General features: G+C 33.1%; 1 protein-coding gene across 1 annotated transcript; it reads left to right on the top strand.

The window, feature by feature from the left end:
* Positions 1–6,023: 6,023 nt before the first annotated feature.
* On the top strand, positions 6,024–8,227 carry LOC138904510 (protein MAIN-LIKE 1-like). The gene is made up of 4 exons (XM_070193013.1): positions 6,024–6,437; positions 7,467–7,914; positions 7,996–8,081; positions 8,150–8,227. Exons 1-4 carry the CDS (start codon positions 6,408–6,410, stop codon positions 8,225–8,227), a joined length of 642 nt encoding a protein of 213 aa, XP_070049114.1. The 5' UTR covers positions 6,024–6,407.
* Positions 8,228–16,596: the final 8,369 nt, after the last annotated feature.

Genomic DNA, 16,596 nt, shown 5'->3' with positions numbered 1-16,596 from the left:
TTGTTAATGATATACATGTACTTGGTAAGGAAGAGTGTAAAGCACGAAGGGTGATGTCGTGCCATTTGAGAGTGTAAAGCACGAAGGGTGATGCCGTGTCATTTGAGAGGGTAAAGCACGAAGGGTGATGCCGTGCCATTCTTAATATGCACGAAGAATAATGCCGTGCAATTTTATTTATATTATCAAGTGAGGATGAGAGTAAAAGCACGAAGGGTGATGTCGTGCCATTGTTTCTATATTATCATATGTTCATGGCACGAAGGGTGTTTCCGTGCAGGTGAGGACAAGAGACATACATTATATTGTGATATCTTTTCGTTGTGTATACATTCATGCCATTATCTTGAGCTGTTATTGTGCACCTATGTTTTCTATATGACTTGTAGTCGTTGTTGCTTCATGTGTGTCTCCCACTTTATTTCTTTTTATTGTTATTGTCATTCTCCCACCTAGTTGGTATTGTTATATGTATGCTCTATGAGAAAGAGATAAATGCACGAAGGGTGTTGTCGTGCTAATTAATTTGATCTCTCTCTCTCTCTCTCTCTCTCTCTCTCTCTCTCTCTCTATATATATATATATATATATATATATATATATATATATATTGGATGAGAATGAGACAAGTGCACGAAGGTACTACAGTGTCATTCGATGTGATATGTTGAATATATTATTCACACCAGGAAAGTTATGAATTTAATGAGATAAATGCACGAAAGTGTTACCGTGCCATTTGATGTGATATCTTGAATATATTTCTCACACCAGGAAAGTTAAATGAGGTGTCACATGGTGACTTTTACTTGAGAGAATTATATTCGAAAGGTATTTACTTGAAAGAATTATATTCGAAAGATATTTACTTGAAAGAATTACATTCGAAAGGTATTTACTTGAAGGAATTATATTCGAAAGATATTTACTTGAAAGAATTATATTCGAAAGATATTTACTTGAAAGAATTATATTTGAAAGATATTTATTTGAAAGAATTATATTCGTAAGATATTTATTTGAAAAAATTATATTCGAAAGATATTTACTTGAAAGAATTATATTTGAAAGATATTTATTTGAAGGAAGTATATTCGGGATATATTTAATTGTACGGATTACATTCTAAAGGTTTTTATTTGAAAAACTTATAGATAAAAGATGTATATTTTGAAGGACTTGATTAATTAGTTGTACTTGTGTTTATTATTCGTTTGAGCAATATTTATGGTGTTCCTGTTGCCTTGATGTTTATGTCACAAGTTGATTATTGTTGCCATCACTGGTAGTTATTTTCTATTATTTTGTATGCTATATTGCACAGGTTATTTGACTAGTAAGTGTCTTGACTGTACCTTGTCACTATTCCACCGAGGTTAGTCTTGATACTTATTGGGTACCGTCTATGGTGTACTCATATTATACTTCTGCACATTTTTGTGCAGAGCCAGGTATTGGAGATATCCGATTCGGGCAGAGTTAGTGTGTTGATCACAGGGATTCAAGATAGAACTGCTTGGTCGTCGCAGTCCCTTGGAGTCTTCCCATTTTATTGTACTGTTAACTATTATTCGAACAGTATTGTATATTTGATCCTTGAGATCATTTCATGTATTCAGTTAGAGTTTGTGGTTCAGTATTACCAGTCTTGGGAGGTTGTTATAATTATTTCCGTTGTTGGTTTCGATTATCAAAAAAAAGGGCTTGAATTGTTATTAAAAATTGGCTTACTTAGTCTTAGAGACTAAGTGTCATCACGACGCCTGTAGTGGGATTTTGGGCCGTGACAATATGGATAGCTGATATGTGGGTCAACTAATACAAGATGAATAATATTGAGAAAACTACCCTCTATATCCCCTCAAAATTTTAATAGCCCATATTTTTTCCTACTTATACGAAATGGCCCTTCGGCCCAAATATATTACATCTAATAGCCCGAAATGTCTATTTTGTATATCTTTTATATAGTAACAGTCTATTTTGTATATTTTTTGTATAGTGACAGTCTATTTTGTATATATGTTGTATAGTGACAGTCTATGTAGTATATATTTTGTATAGTGACGGTCTATTTAGTATATATTTTGTATAGTAACAGTCTATTTTGTATATTTTTTGTATAGTGACAGTCTATTTTGTATATTTTTTGTATAGTAACAGTCTATTTTGTATATATGTTGTATATATGTCCAAAGACTAATTCTGAAAGAATGTGAAAATTTTCCGGAAAAAAAAAGTGAATTTGTTTTAATCACCAAACAGGCCCTTAGAGAGAAACAAAAAAAAGAAAATCAAAACTGAAGATAAATGAAAAAGGAGAGATCAGTGTAAACGTTGGGATCCACCAAACTACCAAATAAATAGTACCATATTTTCAGACAAACAGTCAGCAGCACACAGTAAAACAAAATGGAGCGAATCTAGAGATGTAAAATCTGAGTAAAATAACAAAGAGGAAAAAGAAAAAGAAGCCCCTTATAATTACTAACTTTTCTTTTCCAGTTTCTTCAAACTCTCTGCATCAAGATTCAAAGGACCACATCTCCCTTAACATGGAACCAAAACCAGCAACTGAGCCCAAGAAATCATCTGTTTGGGTTCTTCCTTACAAGATTCAAATCCTCTTTTTTCTTTTGGGTAAAGTGGGATTGGAGAATGATCTTCGACTAATAATGAAGAATCACAGTATACCTCCAGCAAAATTTCAATGTTAACTAAAGGGGACAACAACATGGTCTTTTTCCTTTGTTGATCCACGTAGTGTTGGGTCTAATAGCAGCGGGTTCAAATGGTCCGACCCGTGACCAGTTGCTCATTTTCCTCAAATCCAAATCTATCGATGAACTCAACTCTCTTTCTTCTCAGCTTGTTGACGTTGTGGCTAGCCATTAGAATTACTTTTGGGCTATAAAATGTATATTGCAATTTTGGACTATCGGATAATATATGTTTGGACCGATGAGCTATAAATGAATTTTGCTCAATAATATTTGATATCCACGTTACCAGAAAAGTGTTTCTTACACGAGAAAGGAAAAAAAAATTCTAACCGGACAATTTCTTTCCTCTATGTTTTGTCTTTTTTAAGTGCATCTTTTTCGGTTTGAAAAGTTTAACTTATTTGAAATATAATGCGTAATTCAATTGATGGAATAATTCAATACGAAGGAGAAAAATGAAAAATGAACCCCCCTCCACATTCAACTACAATACTAAAAAAGCTTCTTTTTTTTCTCCCTTGATCCATTAAAAAAAAAAAGTTTAAGACAGGGGAAGAATTTAATTTCGGAATACATCTTTCTCTTATTGAAAGTTATTTAAGTTTAGCAATCTCATTTTATCTTTAATGACATGTCTTTTGAATCCCACTTAATGGTAATTTATTTTATAATTAGAGAGAAAATGAAAAGAGTAGAATATAAAACACAAAAATACACGGATAAGCATCTTTTAAAAACTATTTAAGAAAATGATATCATTTTCTTGTTTATTCCATAAATAGCATATTTTTTTACAATATTAGCATATTACAAAAATTATGCACACAATTAATGAGTAACAGAATGCACAAATCATAGGATCCATATTTATCTTTTCACACTCTCTTTCCTTTTATTTTCTATTCTAAATTTCAGCAGGTTCGCAAGAGAAAAAAGAAACAAGGAAACCATGGCTGCATTTCATTTCAGTAACAGACCTCGCACAAAACAAAAAGATAGATATAGATCGAGACTAGAGAGAGAAGAAAACTAAAAGAAAAAGAAGTCTTGGTTCTCAAAAGTTCGAACAAATAGAAGGATGCATGCGAGCACCAAAACGACCCCAATCATTTTTCAATTCCTTTGAAGATTTTGTTCAAGAATTTTGCTTCGATTGTATAAATTTTACTATGTATATTTGATGTGGTTGAATTATAATCTTATGTATTATTACTGTTTACCAAAATGTAATTTTTGAAAATATCTTCTGTTTTTTAATTGTGTACCATTGTATATATGTGTTTTGTAACAAACAAAATCATTTGTACTCGTATTAAAGAATTGTTGTCCGATAATTTAATATACTCCAAAAATAAGTTGTATATTTTTTTAATATGCTCATATAACAATATTATTCATCATGTATTTACTAAATATACGTCAAAGCAAATTATGAAATTTAGTATATGTCGAATATATATCGTATATATATTCATCTAGTCAATCAATGTATGATTAAAAACTTATGTTCAAATTATTGTATAATATGGATATACCACTTATAATGATGTAGTTAATAGTAATATATTATATATGTATAAATATACATAGCATATAATAGTAATATGTAAATAATAGAGTCTGTGTGTATATATAGATATACTTGCTTTAAACCACGAATATTTATTATTAAAATTAATTATTTATTAGGTTATGAAACAACAATAATATGATAATTGAAGTATAAATAGATGATTGTAGTCTGTGTTTGCATTGTAGAAGAAAGACATATCAAAGGAATGAATGGGATGTCAATTTTGATAATGCATTATAGATTCTCGGTAAAATGATTCTTGATTTTTATATGATATGTCTTGCCACATTATACTTAGCCGTTATGGGAGATGATATGATATTATGGGCGATAATTTAGGAATTGAATTGGTGTAGCTTTAAATGTTTCGGCCAGAAATGTAGATAATTAGTTGCCGTGTTTGTTAATTACTTATTGTTGCTAGGATTTTGTAAAGTTTTCTTAGATATTGTCTAGTTATGTTTTTTCCCCGATATAAAATTACCTCCACTGAATTAAAAGATAATTTTGAAACATTATGTATATCAGACATTAAAGTTTAAAAGTTTTCTTTAATTTCTTAATTAGAGATGAAGTATGAAATATTATCGGATAGTCTAATACAATACTAATAAACAAGATTCAAATTAACCTATAGTGAAGCTGGTGAATCACAAAACGGCCTCAAATGGAATATTAATGTGAATCTCATTTCAAGAAAATGGGGCTTATAGCTATTTCTCTTGGGAGTGAAATAAGGCGTTATGCGGAAGCTAATAAAGTAAATTTTGAATGATGACAAATTAGACAACAAAAAAAATATACTAAAAAATATGCAATATTTAATATGGTTAGGTCAATTGACCCACATATGACAAAACTAATATAATAAAAAAAAAATTATCGGGAGAATAATATCCCCCATAAACAAAATTTTTAATAATTATATTATGGATACTATTGTATTGTGTATGAAAGAGGGATCCTCAATTGTCGTTTCTCACTTCAAAGATGTAAATAAAAATTTTGATAGATGAATTATTAGAACAATCGTAAATTTGAAATTAAATAATTAATACCTTCTTGACCTTTTTAAGATGACATATATTATATACCAAATTTAAAACTTAAAAAAATATATTTAAAATGGACATAAGCCCAAAAAAATAAAATGGCCAGAGGGAGTACAAAGTGAAAATGACATTAGTAGCTATTTTAAACATGTTGCTTAAAATATATTCATATTTTACAATGCATTTAAAGATTAGCTAACTCGTTTAAATTTTAGGACATGACATCCCTAAGTTTAAACCTCAAGGCTTCACGATATCTTGTCCTAAAGTTCAAAAATTATATCAAAAAATTTGAATTTTATGTTTTGAATTTTAAATTAACAGTTCAGAAATTTAGGATTTTTAGTCCTGAATTTTAAATAACAACTCAAAATTCAGGATACTTAGTCCTAAAATTTAAATAAATTTGATTAATCTTTAAATATATTATAAACTATTGGTATATTTTAAACAACGGGCAATTGGTATACTTCGCTCAAGTACAAAGGGAAGTGTAATAAAGTCCCGCAAGTCCACGACCAACGGACCGATAACTGTCTAATCACGCCCGCATTTCCATCTCACGTGAGCTTTTGGGCCGCTAACTAAGTAGGCGTTTGGCCATAAGTTTTGAGGGAAAAAATTCAAATACGCATTTTTATAGAATTAACCTAATTTTTGGAAGATTTAAAACCAAAACTTCAAATGCTTAAGACCTCTTTTTGATCAAATCATGACCATTTGAAACTTTCTAGCTGAAAAAAAGAAAAAGGAAAAAATTTTAACATATCAAAACTCACCCCAAAATTCATGTCTAACACATTTTCAATTTCAAATCAAACTTTATCCAAATCAATCTTTTCAAAAAATATTTGGGAATCCATTTCCAAACGGTCCTAAATGAGCCCGCTTTCTACTTCTTTTGTTTTTGGCGCCTTTTGACAGCTTCTTCAGCAAGCTTCTCCTTCTGGAAAGTCTAAACCCTTTCTCTGTTTCTCTTAGAGTGAAAAAATTCCCAGGCTACCTGTAATTCTGCTTGTTCTTCTTCATTGTGATTTGTGACATGATCCGAAGAGAAATATGAGACATTCATTGGTTCAGAAACCAGGGGTATGTCATCTTATCCACCATCAATTTATTCCTATTTTCCCGCATCAGAATTTCAGTTCACTTTTTATGTGTTTTGGTATTGGCGAAAAAATGTTTTACTTTGGGAAAATCATTTTTAGGAGTCTGGTTTAGTGTAAAATTTGGTGAATAATCGTACAAGACCTAGAGTGTATTTGTATTTATTCTCCAATCAAATATTATCAAAGAGTATTTGGTTGGTGAGTGGAAAATATTTTCCAGAAAAATTATAGAGATTAATAATATTATTAGCAAATTGGAGAGTGCTTTGATGAAATTGTTGAAAACAAAAATATGTAAGTGCTTGTTAAAAAGTTAAGATAATTGTAAGAAAACTATTCGCCCATAAGTGAGGAGTCATGTTTCCTTTTTGATGGAAAATATTTTACTTGGAAAATGGCTTCCGTCCTACATAACTTTCTCATTCGGTTGACTTAACAATTGTTATTTCGAGCTCCCTATTTGTAGTTGCCATGTTGCTCTGGTGTTTTTTTTCCCTAGAGAATAGATGACGAAAGAAGGAAGGAAAGGCTTGAGGCGTGATACGATTGCAATTGCCTGTCTATGAGGTTAGCGGATAACGCTCCTTTGGAATACAACGAGCCTATTATCAGTTGAACTTGAAGTCTTTTATAAATATTTCACTCCATTATTACAATCTATATAGTAACATTTTTCGTATGGGATATGTAGTCAAGAATATCCGATCATCAGTAATAACCATCTTAACAAGGACTTTCCAATTGTAGAGAATTAATTGGAGCTTCTTTAACTTATTATCTCTTCATTTCTTTAGAATGTCCATGGATTTTAGGCCTATTATGTGCTTTAATAATAATAGGCCTATCAGGTATCCAAATACTAAATATTCCTAATGCAACTCTAACAGCGTCCTACTTTTCTTATGCTTCATACCAGTGGCTTTCAGATGTTCAATAAGTTTGTATACATCAATGTGAAAGACAATTGAGCACATTTCTACAAATTTAATGAAAGTTGTATCCTTTTCAGGTCAGAAACTTCAGCACTAGGTTCTCTTTGCCATCCTTTATAAAGCGCGTTAACAAGTTGACCGGTAGTCAGAAGGATGCTATAAGTAGGACTGGATTTGGCAGTTTGCTCCTCATTCCAGATCAGATGCTTTCTAAAAACCTATTAGTTGAACTGATGGAAAGATGGGATTATGAGAAGCGTGCTTTTGTACTTTCTCCGGGTGAAATAACCATATCTCTCTTGGATGTTGCATTGATCTTGGGATTACGAGTCACAGGAAATCCAGTAGTTCTACTAGCAGACACACCTTTCTTGGATCTAGAAAGAGGATATGGTGTTGCCCTGTGGAATAGAAAAATCACTGTTGCATCATTAGAACAAAGACTTGATTCTCTTGCTGAGACCAACAATGATGATTTTGTGAGGACATTCTTATTATTCATGTTTGGAACTTTTCTTTTCCCAAGTACGAGTGGTAAAGTTGATTCCCGGTACCTTTATCTTCTCGAAAACCTTGATAAAGTGAGTAAATTTGCATGGGGAGCAGCTGTTCTTGCAGATGTATTTCACTGGTTGTATAGGAGAAAGAAGGAAAAAGTGCAATATGTTGGAGGTTGTCTTATTTTTCTTCAAGTAAGTTTAACAATCTCTAATATTTACTTTAGTAAACTCAACTAATTTGTGTGTTACCTATGGAACAGCTCTGTTTGACTGTTTCATTTGATGAATATTTCACAAGAAGTATTTATTGTTGCGGAAGCCAAATGTATATAGTGTGAATGAGTCACAACTACTATACCAAAAATTATGACAACCACTAAATAATAAACAAGACAATAAGACAACAATAAAAGAACACCAGAATTTACAAGGTTCGGCCAATTTTGCCTACTTCCTCGGACACAATCAATATTTTATTCCACTCCAAAATTACAAGTGAAATAATACTAAAGAGAGAAGATACAAATGCCTTAAGAAGATAAAAGGCAAATGAGAGGTGTACTTAAATCCTAAACATTAGGGCTCCTTTTATAGAGTGAAATTCCCATTCAAAATTGTCATCCCCCGATGTGGGACTTTTGACAATTTCAACAAATCTCCACCTTGGCAAAATTCCACATCTTCAATTTTCTCTCAAAAACAAATTTTGGTTGTGTCTTCATCTTCAATCTTTAGTGTTCAACAATGTTGATCAAATCCAAACAATGTTGAAACTTGACCGCAGTCACCACCTTTGTCAGCATATCAGCAGGGTTCTCCGTAGTATGAATTTTCTTCACCGTGACTCCACCTTCTTCTATGATTTCTCGTACGAAATGATACCGAACATCAATGTGCTTCGTCCTTGCATGATAAACTTGGTTCTTCGCTAATTGAATAGCACTTTGACTATCACAAAAAATTGTAATATTTTTGTGTTCAATACCAAGCTCCTTTAGCAATCCTTGAAGCCAAATTGCCTCCTTCACAGCCTCTGTAATAGCCATGTACTCTGCCTCTGTTGTAGACAAAGCAACTGTTGACTGCAAAGTAGACTTCCAACTAACTGGTGCCTTTGCAAAAGTAAACACATAACCAGTAGTTGACCTTCGTTTGTCCAGATCACCCGCAAAATCTGAGTCACAATATCCAACTACAGACCGATTGCCTTCCTGCTCAAAAACTAACCCAACATCTACAGTACTATGAATATACCGTAGAATCCACTTCACAGCTTGCCAATGCTCCTTTCCTGGATTATGCATATATCTGCTAATAACTCCAACGGCTTGTGAAATGTCAGGTCTCGTACAAACCATTGCATACATCAAGCTACCAACAACATTTGCGTATGGTACCCTTGACATATACTCCTGTTCAGTTTCATCCTTTGGCGACATAGTAGTACTTAGCTTAAAATGGGGAGCAAGTGGCGTACTAATTGGCTTAGTCTTCTTATCTATGCCAAAACGCTTTAGTACTCTCTTCAAATATTCTTTCTGAGATAAACAGAGTTTCTTTGAACGTTTATCTCTTATTATCTCCATGCCAAGAATTTTCTTTGCCTCACCCAGATCCTTCATCTCGAACTCCTCCTTCAGTTGAATCTTCAACTTATCAATTTCTTCCGAATTCTTGGAAGTTATCAACATATCATCAACATATAGGAGAAGATATACAAAGGAACCATCATTAAGTTTGCGCAAATACACACAATGATCGTATTTGCTTCTCTTGTACCCTTGCCGCAACATAAACTTGTCAAATCGCTTGTACCATTGTCTAGAAGATTGTTTCAATCCGTACAACGATTTTTCAAGTTTGCATACCATATTTTCTTTTCCAGCAACTTTGAATCCTTCTGGCTGAGTCATGTAAATTTCCTCCTCCAAGTTTCCATGTAAAAACGCAGTTTTTACATCCATCTGAACTAGTTCCAAATCCAACTGTGCTACCAAAGCCAACATAATTCTAATGGAGGAATGTTTTACAACTGGAGAAAATACTTCATTGTAATCAATTCCCTCCTTTTGAGCATATCCTTTGGCCACCAATCTTGCTTTGTAGCGAACATCTTCTTGGTTAGGAAATCCTTCTTTCTTTGCAAATACCCATTTGCACCCAATTGCTTTCTTTCCCTTCGGGAGATTGGCCAATTTCCATGTATGATTCTGATGAAGGGACTGCATTTCTTCATTCATGGCAATCCTCCACTTATCTTCTTCTGAACTTTGGATTGCGTCTTTATAAGTGGTAGGAACACCATCAGCTACAATTGAGGTTGCACAAGCAACCGTCTCTATGAGACGAACAGGTTTCGTTATTGTCCTTTTTGGCCTGCTGGTTGCTATTGATTCAAGTTGTTGTCGAGGTTCCTGAGTTGGAATCTCCCTTTCTACTGGCTCTTTTTCCAGAGGGTAATCTTCATGAGTTTCCTCCTCTGCTTCTTGTGTAGGAAAAATAAATTTTCCCTCAAACTCCACCTGCTTTGATGCACCACCAGTTTGTTTGACATATTCAACTGTCACCTTATCTGTTATGGCAGATTCATCAAAGGTAACATCTATGCTGAATATAATATTCCTTGTCTCTGCAGATGGTAGACGATTAATGAGGTGGCATGCATATGTAATTGCCTCAGCCCAAAATTCTTTGCCCAAGCCAGCATTGGACAACATACACCGTACCTTCTCCAGTAAAGTCCGGTTCATACGTTCTGCCACTCCATACTGTTGTGGTGTATGTCTGACAGTGAAGTGTCGGACGATGCCATCATTTTCACAGACCTTATTGAAATGATCATTTTTGTATTCACCTCCATTGTCTGTGCGAATACACTTAATCCTCCTGCCTGTTTGATTCTCCACCATCGTTTTCCATTTGAGAAAAGTTCCCAACACTTCATCTTTCCTCTTCATTGTATACACCCACACTCTTCGGGAAAAATCATCAACAAAGGTTACAAAATAGTGCTTCCCACCCAATGAAGGTGTTTTGGAAGCACCCCAAACATCAGAGTGTACATAATCCAAAATGCCTTTAGTATTATGGATCGCTGTACCAAATTTAACCCTTGTCTGTTTTCCTTTGACACAATGCTCGCAAAACTCCAAGTTGCAAGTCTTTACGCCTTTTAACAATCCTTGATTAGATAAAGCTTTCAAGGATTTTCCTCCAGCATGTCCCAAGCGCATGTGCCATAGCCTGGTTGCTTCTGCCTCTTTGTCATCACTGGATGTCACTGTTGCTGTCCCAATAACTGTGCTACCACGATAGCAGTACATGTTATTGTTCTTCCGATTGGCCTTCATTACCACTAGTGCACCGGAGCATATTCTCATCACTCCATTTTCTGCAATGATTTTGAACCCTTTTGATTCTAGAGCTCCCACAGAGATGAGATTCTTCTTCAAACCCGGTACATATCGAACATCTGTTAATGTTCTGATCATTCCATCATGGCTCCTTAATCTTATTGAACCAATGCCATATGAGGTAAGAGGGCTGTTATCCGCTGTGTGGATGACTCCATATTCTCCTTCTTGAAAATTCACGAACCAGTCCTTGTTGGGACACATATGATAGCTACAAGCCGAGTCCATCAACCATATGTCTGATGATGTTGATAACTCTGTTGTAACTAATGAGAAGTCTGAATCATCACAATCAGCTACATTTGAATCCATAATGGCCTTTCCATTGTTATGTCTGGCCTTATTCTTCAACTTCGGACAGTCTTTCTTCCAGTGCCCCTTTTCTCGACAAAAGGCACATTCATCTTTGCTGGGTCTAGATCTCGACTTGGATCTTCCCTTCTTAGCCCTCGTTTGATTTTGAGGACGACCCCTCACAATTAGTGCTTCTCCTTCTCCGCCCTTCTGTTTTTCTCCCTTTCTTTGTTCATAGCTGTACAAAGCCGAACAAACTTCTCTGAGAGAAATTTCGTCATTTCCATGGAGTAGAGTAGTTTCAAGGTGCTCGTACTCATTAGGAAGTGACCCCAACAACATCAAGGCCAAGTCACCATCATCAAAAGTTGCATCCATATTTTGCAAATCTGTGACCAACTTATTGAAACTGGTGATATGTTCATTCATTGTGGTACCGGGAACATAGGTAAAGCGAAACAGTCTCTTCTTCATGTACAATTTATTTTGACTGTTTTTCTTCAAAAATTTATCCTCCAGTGCTTTCCATAATTTACTTGCAGAAGTTTCCTTTGTGTATGGATATTTCTGCTCTCTAGCAAGGTAGGATCGAATGGTACCGCAAGCAACACGATTGATAATTTTCCAATCTTCTTCTCCAATAACATCTGGCTTCTTTTCTTCAATGGCAAGATCTAGCCCTTGTTGAAAAAGAACATCTAGAACCTCGCCCTGCCACATCCCAAAATGTCCTGACCCGTCAAAAATTTCTACCGCAAATTTTGCATTTGACACAATTCTTGTCATAAGCGAAGATGCCAACGATGACGTATTATTGACACTTGATGTAGATTCTTCTTGTTTACTGTCTCCCATTTTGACACAAATATTATTTAGTAGCTAGCTGACGACACAAATCAAGATTATTTCCTTTCTGGTGTGGAAGATCAGACTAAGCTGCAACCACAGAGCATACTCAGACAGAACCTTGACTCAGTTACCAAGATAGATCTTTTCTGATGTGGAAGATCAGACTATGCTGCAACCACAGAGCATACTTAGACAGTACCTTGGCTCTGATACCAATTGTTGCGGAAGCCAAATGTATATAGTGTGAATGAGTCACAACTACTATACCAAAAATTATGACAACCACTAAATAATAAACAAGACAATAAGACAACAATAAAAGAACACCAGAATTTACGAAGGTTCGGCCAATTTTGCCTACTTCCTCGGACACAATCAATATTTTATTCCACTCCAAAATTACAAGTGAAATAATACTAAAGAGAGAAGATACAAATGCCTTAAGAAGATAAAAGGCAAATGAGAGGTGTACTTAAATCCTAAACATTAGGGCTCCTTTTATAGAGTGAAATTCCCATTCAAAATTGTCATCCCCCGATGTGGGACTTTTGACAATTTCAACATTTATGACAAATATACATTGTATCCACTTTATTAACTCCAAACTGAAAACTCAAGTCCTCACTGTAATTTGAATAGGTATGGTGTCTTGAACACATTGACATTGCTCGTCCAAGTTTAATGGATTACTGCTCTAAGTTCCCACGTGTCTGCAACTGGGGAAATGCTAAATCTCATCAGAGACACTGGTTCACTAGCTATATTTTTTGTATAGTGACAGTCTATTTTGTATATATGGCCAAAGACTAATTCTGAAAGAATGTGAAAATTTTCCGGAAAAAAAAAAGTGAATTTGTTTTAATGACCAAACAGGCCCTTAGTGAGAAACAAAAAAAGAAAATCAAAACTGAAGATAAATGAAAAAGGAGAGATCAGTGTAAACGTTGCATCCACTAAACTACCAAACAAATAGTACCATATTTTCAGACAAACAGTCAGCAGCACACAGTAAAAGAAAATGGAGCGAATCTAGAGATGTAAAATCTGAGTAAAATAACAAAGAGGAAAAAGAAAAAGAAGCCCCTTATAATTACTTACTTTTCTTTTCCAGTTTCTTCAAACTCTCTGCACCAAGATTCAAAGGACCACATCTCCCTTAACATGGAACCAAAACCAGCAACTGAGCCCAAGAAATCATCTGTTTGGGTTCTTCCTTACAAGACTCAAATCCTCTTTTTTCTTTTGGGTAAAGTGGGATTGGAGAATGATCTTCGACTAATAATGAAGAATCACAGTACACCTCCAGCAAAATTTCAATGTTAACTAAAGGGGACAACAACATGGTCTTTTTCCTTTGTTGATCCACGTAGTGTTGGGTCTAATAGCAGCGGGTTCAAATGGTCCGACCCGTGACCAGTTGCTCATTTTTCTCAAATCCAAATCTACCGATGAACTCAACTCTCTTTCTTCTCAGCTTGTTGACGTTGTGGCTAGCCATTAGAATTACTTTTGGGCTATAAAATGTATATTGCAATTTTGGACTATCGGATAATATATGTTTGGACCGATGAGCTATAAATGAATTTTGCTCAATAATATTTGATATCCACGTTACCAGAAAAGTGTTTCTTACACGAGAAAGGAAAAAAAAATTCTAACCGGACAATTTCTTTCCTCTATGTTTTGTCTTTTTTAAGTGCATCTTTTTCGGTTTGAAAAGTTTAACTTATTTGAAATATAATGCGTAATTCAATTGATGGAATAATTCAATACGAAGGAGAAAAATGAAAAATGAACCCCCCTCCACATTCAACTACAATACTAAAAAAGCTTCTTTTTTTTCTCCCTTGATCCATTAAGAAAAAAAAGTTTAAGACAGGGGAAGAATTTAATTTCGGAATACATCTTTCTCTTATTGAAAGTTATTTAAGTTTAGCAATCTCATTTTATCTTTAATGACATGTCTTTTGAATCCCACTTAATGGTAATTTATTTTATAATTAGAGAGAAAATGAAAAGAGTAGAATATAAAACACAAAAATACACGGATAAGCATCTTTTAAAAACTATTTAAGAAAATGATATCATTTTCTTGTTTATTCCATAAATAGCATATTTTTTTACAATATTAGCATATTACAAAAATTATGCACACAATTAATGAGTAACAGAATGCACAAATCATAGGATCCATATTTATCTTTTCACACTCTCTTTCCTTTTATTTTCTATTCTAAATTTCAGCAGGTTCGCAAGAGAAAAAAGAAACAAGGAAACCATGGCTGCATTTCATTTCAGTAACAGACCTCGCACAAAACAAAAAGATAGATATAGATCGAGACTAGAGAGAGAAGAAAACTAAAAGAAAAAGAAGTCTTGGTTCTCAAAAGTTCGAACAAATAGAAGGATGCATGCGAGCACCAAAACGACCCCAATCATTTTTCAATTCCTTTGAAGATTTTGTTCAAGAATTTTGCTTCGATTGTATAAATTTTACTATGTATATTTGATGTGGTTGAATTATAATCTTATGTATTATTACTGTTTACCAAAATGTAATTTTTGAAAATATCTTCTGTTTTTTAATTGTGTACCATTGTATATATGTGTTTTGTAACAAACAAAATCATTTGTACTCGTATTAAAGAATTGTTGTCCGATAATTTAATATACTCCAAAAATAAGTTGTATATTTTTTTAATATGCTCATATAACAATATTATTCATCATGTATTTACTAAATATACGTCAAAGCAAATTATGAAATTTAGTATATGTCGAATATATATCGTATATATATTCATCTAGTCAATCAATGTATGATTAAAAACTTATGTTCAAATTATTGTATAATATGGATATACCACTTATAATGATGTAGTTAATAGTAATATATTATATATGTATAAATATACATAGCATATAATAGTAATATGTAAATAATAGAGTCTGTGTGTATATATAGATATACTTGCTTTAAACCACGAATATTTATTATTAAAATTAATTATTTATTAGGTTATGAAACAACAATAATATGATAATTGAAGTATAAATAGATGATTGTAGTCTGTGTTTGCATTGTAGAAGAAAGACATATCAAAGGAATGAATGGGATGTCAATTTTGATAATGCATTATAGATTCTCGGTAAAATGATTCTTGATTTTTATATGATATGTCTTGCCACATTATACTTAGCCGTTATGGGAGATGATATGATATTATGGGCGATAATTTAGGAATTGAATTGGTGTAGCTTTAAATGTTTCGGCCAGAAATGTAGATAATTAGTTGCCGTGTTTGTTAATTACTTATTGTTGCTAGGATTTTGTAAAGTTTTCTTAGATATTGTCTAGTTATGTTTTTTCCCCGATATAAAATTACCTCCACTGAATTAAAAGATAATTTTGAAACATTATGTATATCAGACATTAAAGTTTAAAAGTTTTCTTTAATTTCTTAATTAGAGATGAAGTATGAAATATTATCGGATAGTCTAATACAATACTAATAAACAAGATTCAAATTAACCTATAGTGAAGCTGGTGAATCACAAAACGGCCTCAAATGGAATATTAATGTGAATCTCATTTCAAGAAAATGGGGCTTATAGCTATTTCTCTTGGGAGTGAAATAAGGCGTTATGCGGAAGCTAATAAAGTAAATTTTGAATGATGACAAATTAGACAACAAAAAAAATATACTAAAAAATATGCAATATTTAATATGGTTAGGTCAATTGACCCACATATGACAAAACTAATATAATAAAAAAAAAATTATCGGGAGAATAATATCCCCCATAAACAAAATTTTTAATAATTATATTATGGATACTATTGTATTGTGTATGAAAGAGGGATCCTCAATTGTCGTTTCTCACTTCAAAGATGTAAATAAAAATTTTGATAGATGAATTATTAGAACAATCGTAAATTTGAAATTAAATAATTAATACCTTCTTGACCTTTTTAAGATGACATATATTATATACCAAATTTAAAACTTAAAAAAATATATTTAAAATGGACATAAGCCCAAAAAAATAAAATGGCCAGAGGGAGTACAAAGTGAAAATGACATTAGTAGCTATTTTAAACATGTTGCTTAAAATATATTCATATTTTACAATGCATTTAAAGATTAGCT

This window comes from Nicotiana tomentosiformis, chromosome 2, assembly GCF_000390325.3.
Source record: "Nicotiana tomentosiformis chromosome 2, ASM39032v3, whole genome shotgun sequence".
Lineage (NCBI taxonomy): Eukaryota > Viridiplantae > Streptophyta > Magnoliopsida > Solanales > Solanaceae > Nicotiana > Nicotiana tomentosiformis.
The sequence above is the reverse complement of the archived record's forward strand: the minus strand, read 5'-3'. Positions and strand labels throughout refer to the sequence as shown.

What these genes read in the sequence shown, in the direction of transcription:
- LOC138904510 (XM_070193013.1), top strand. Translation starts at nt 6,408, where the DNA reads ATGAGACATTCATTGGTTCAGAAACCAGGG. An exon ending in TGGAACTTTTCTTTTCCCAA is followed by an intron (nt 7,915 to 7,995) that starts GTACGAGTGGTA and finishes CATGGGGAGCAG; the next exon opens with CTGTTCTTGCAGATGTATTT. An exon ending in GTTGTCTTATTTTTCTTCAA is followed by an intron (nt 8,082 to 8,149) that starts GTAAGTTTAACA and finishes CCTATGGAACAG; the next exon opens with CTCTGTTTGACTGTTTCATT.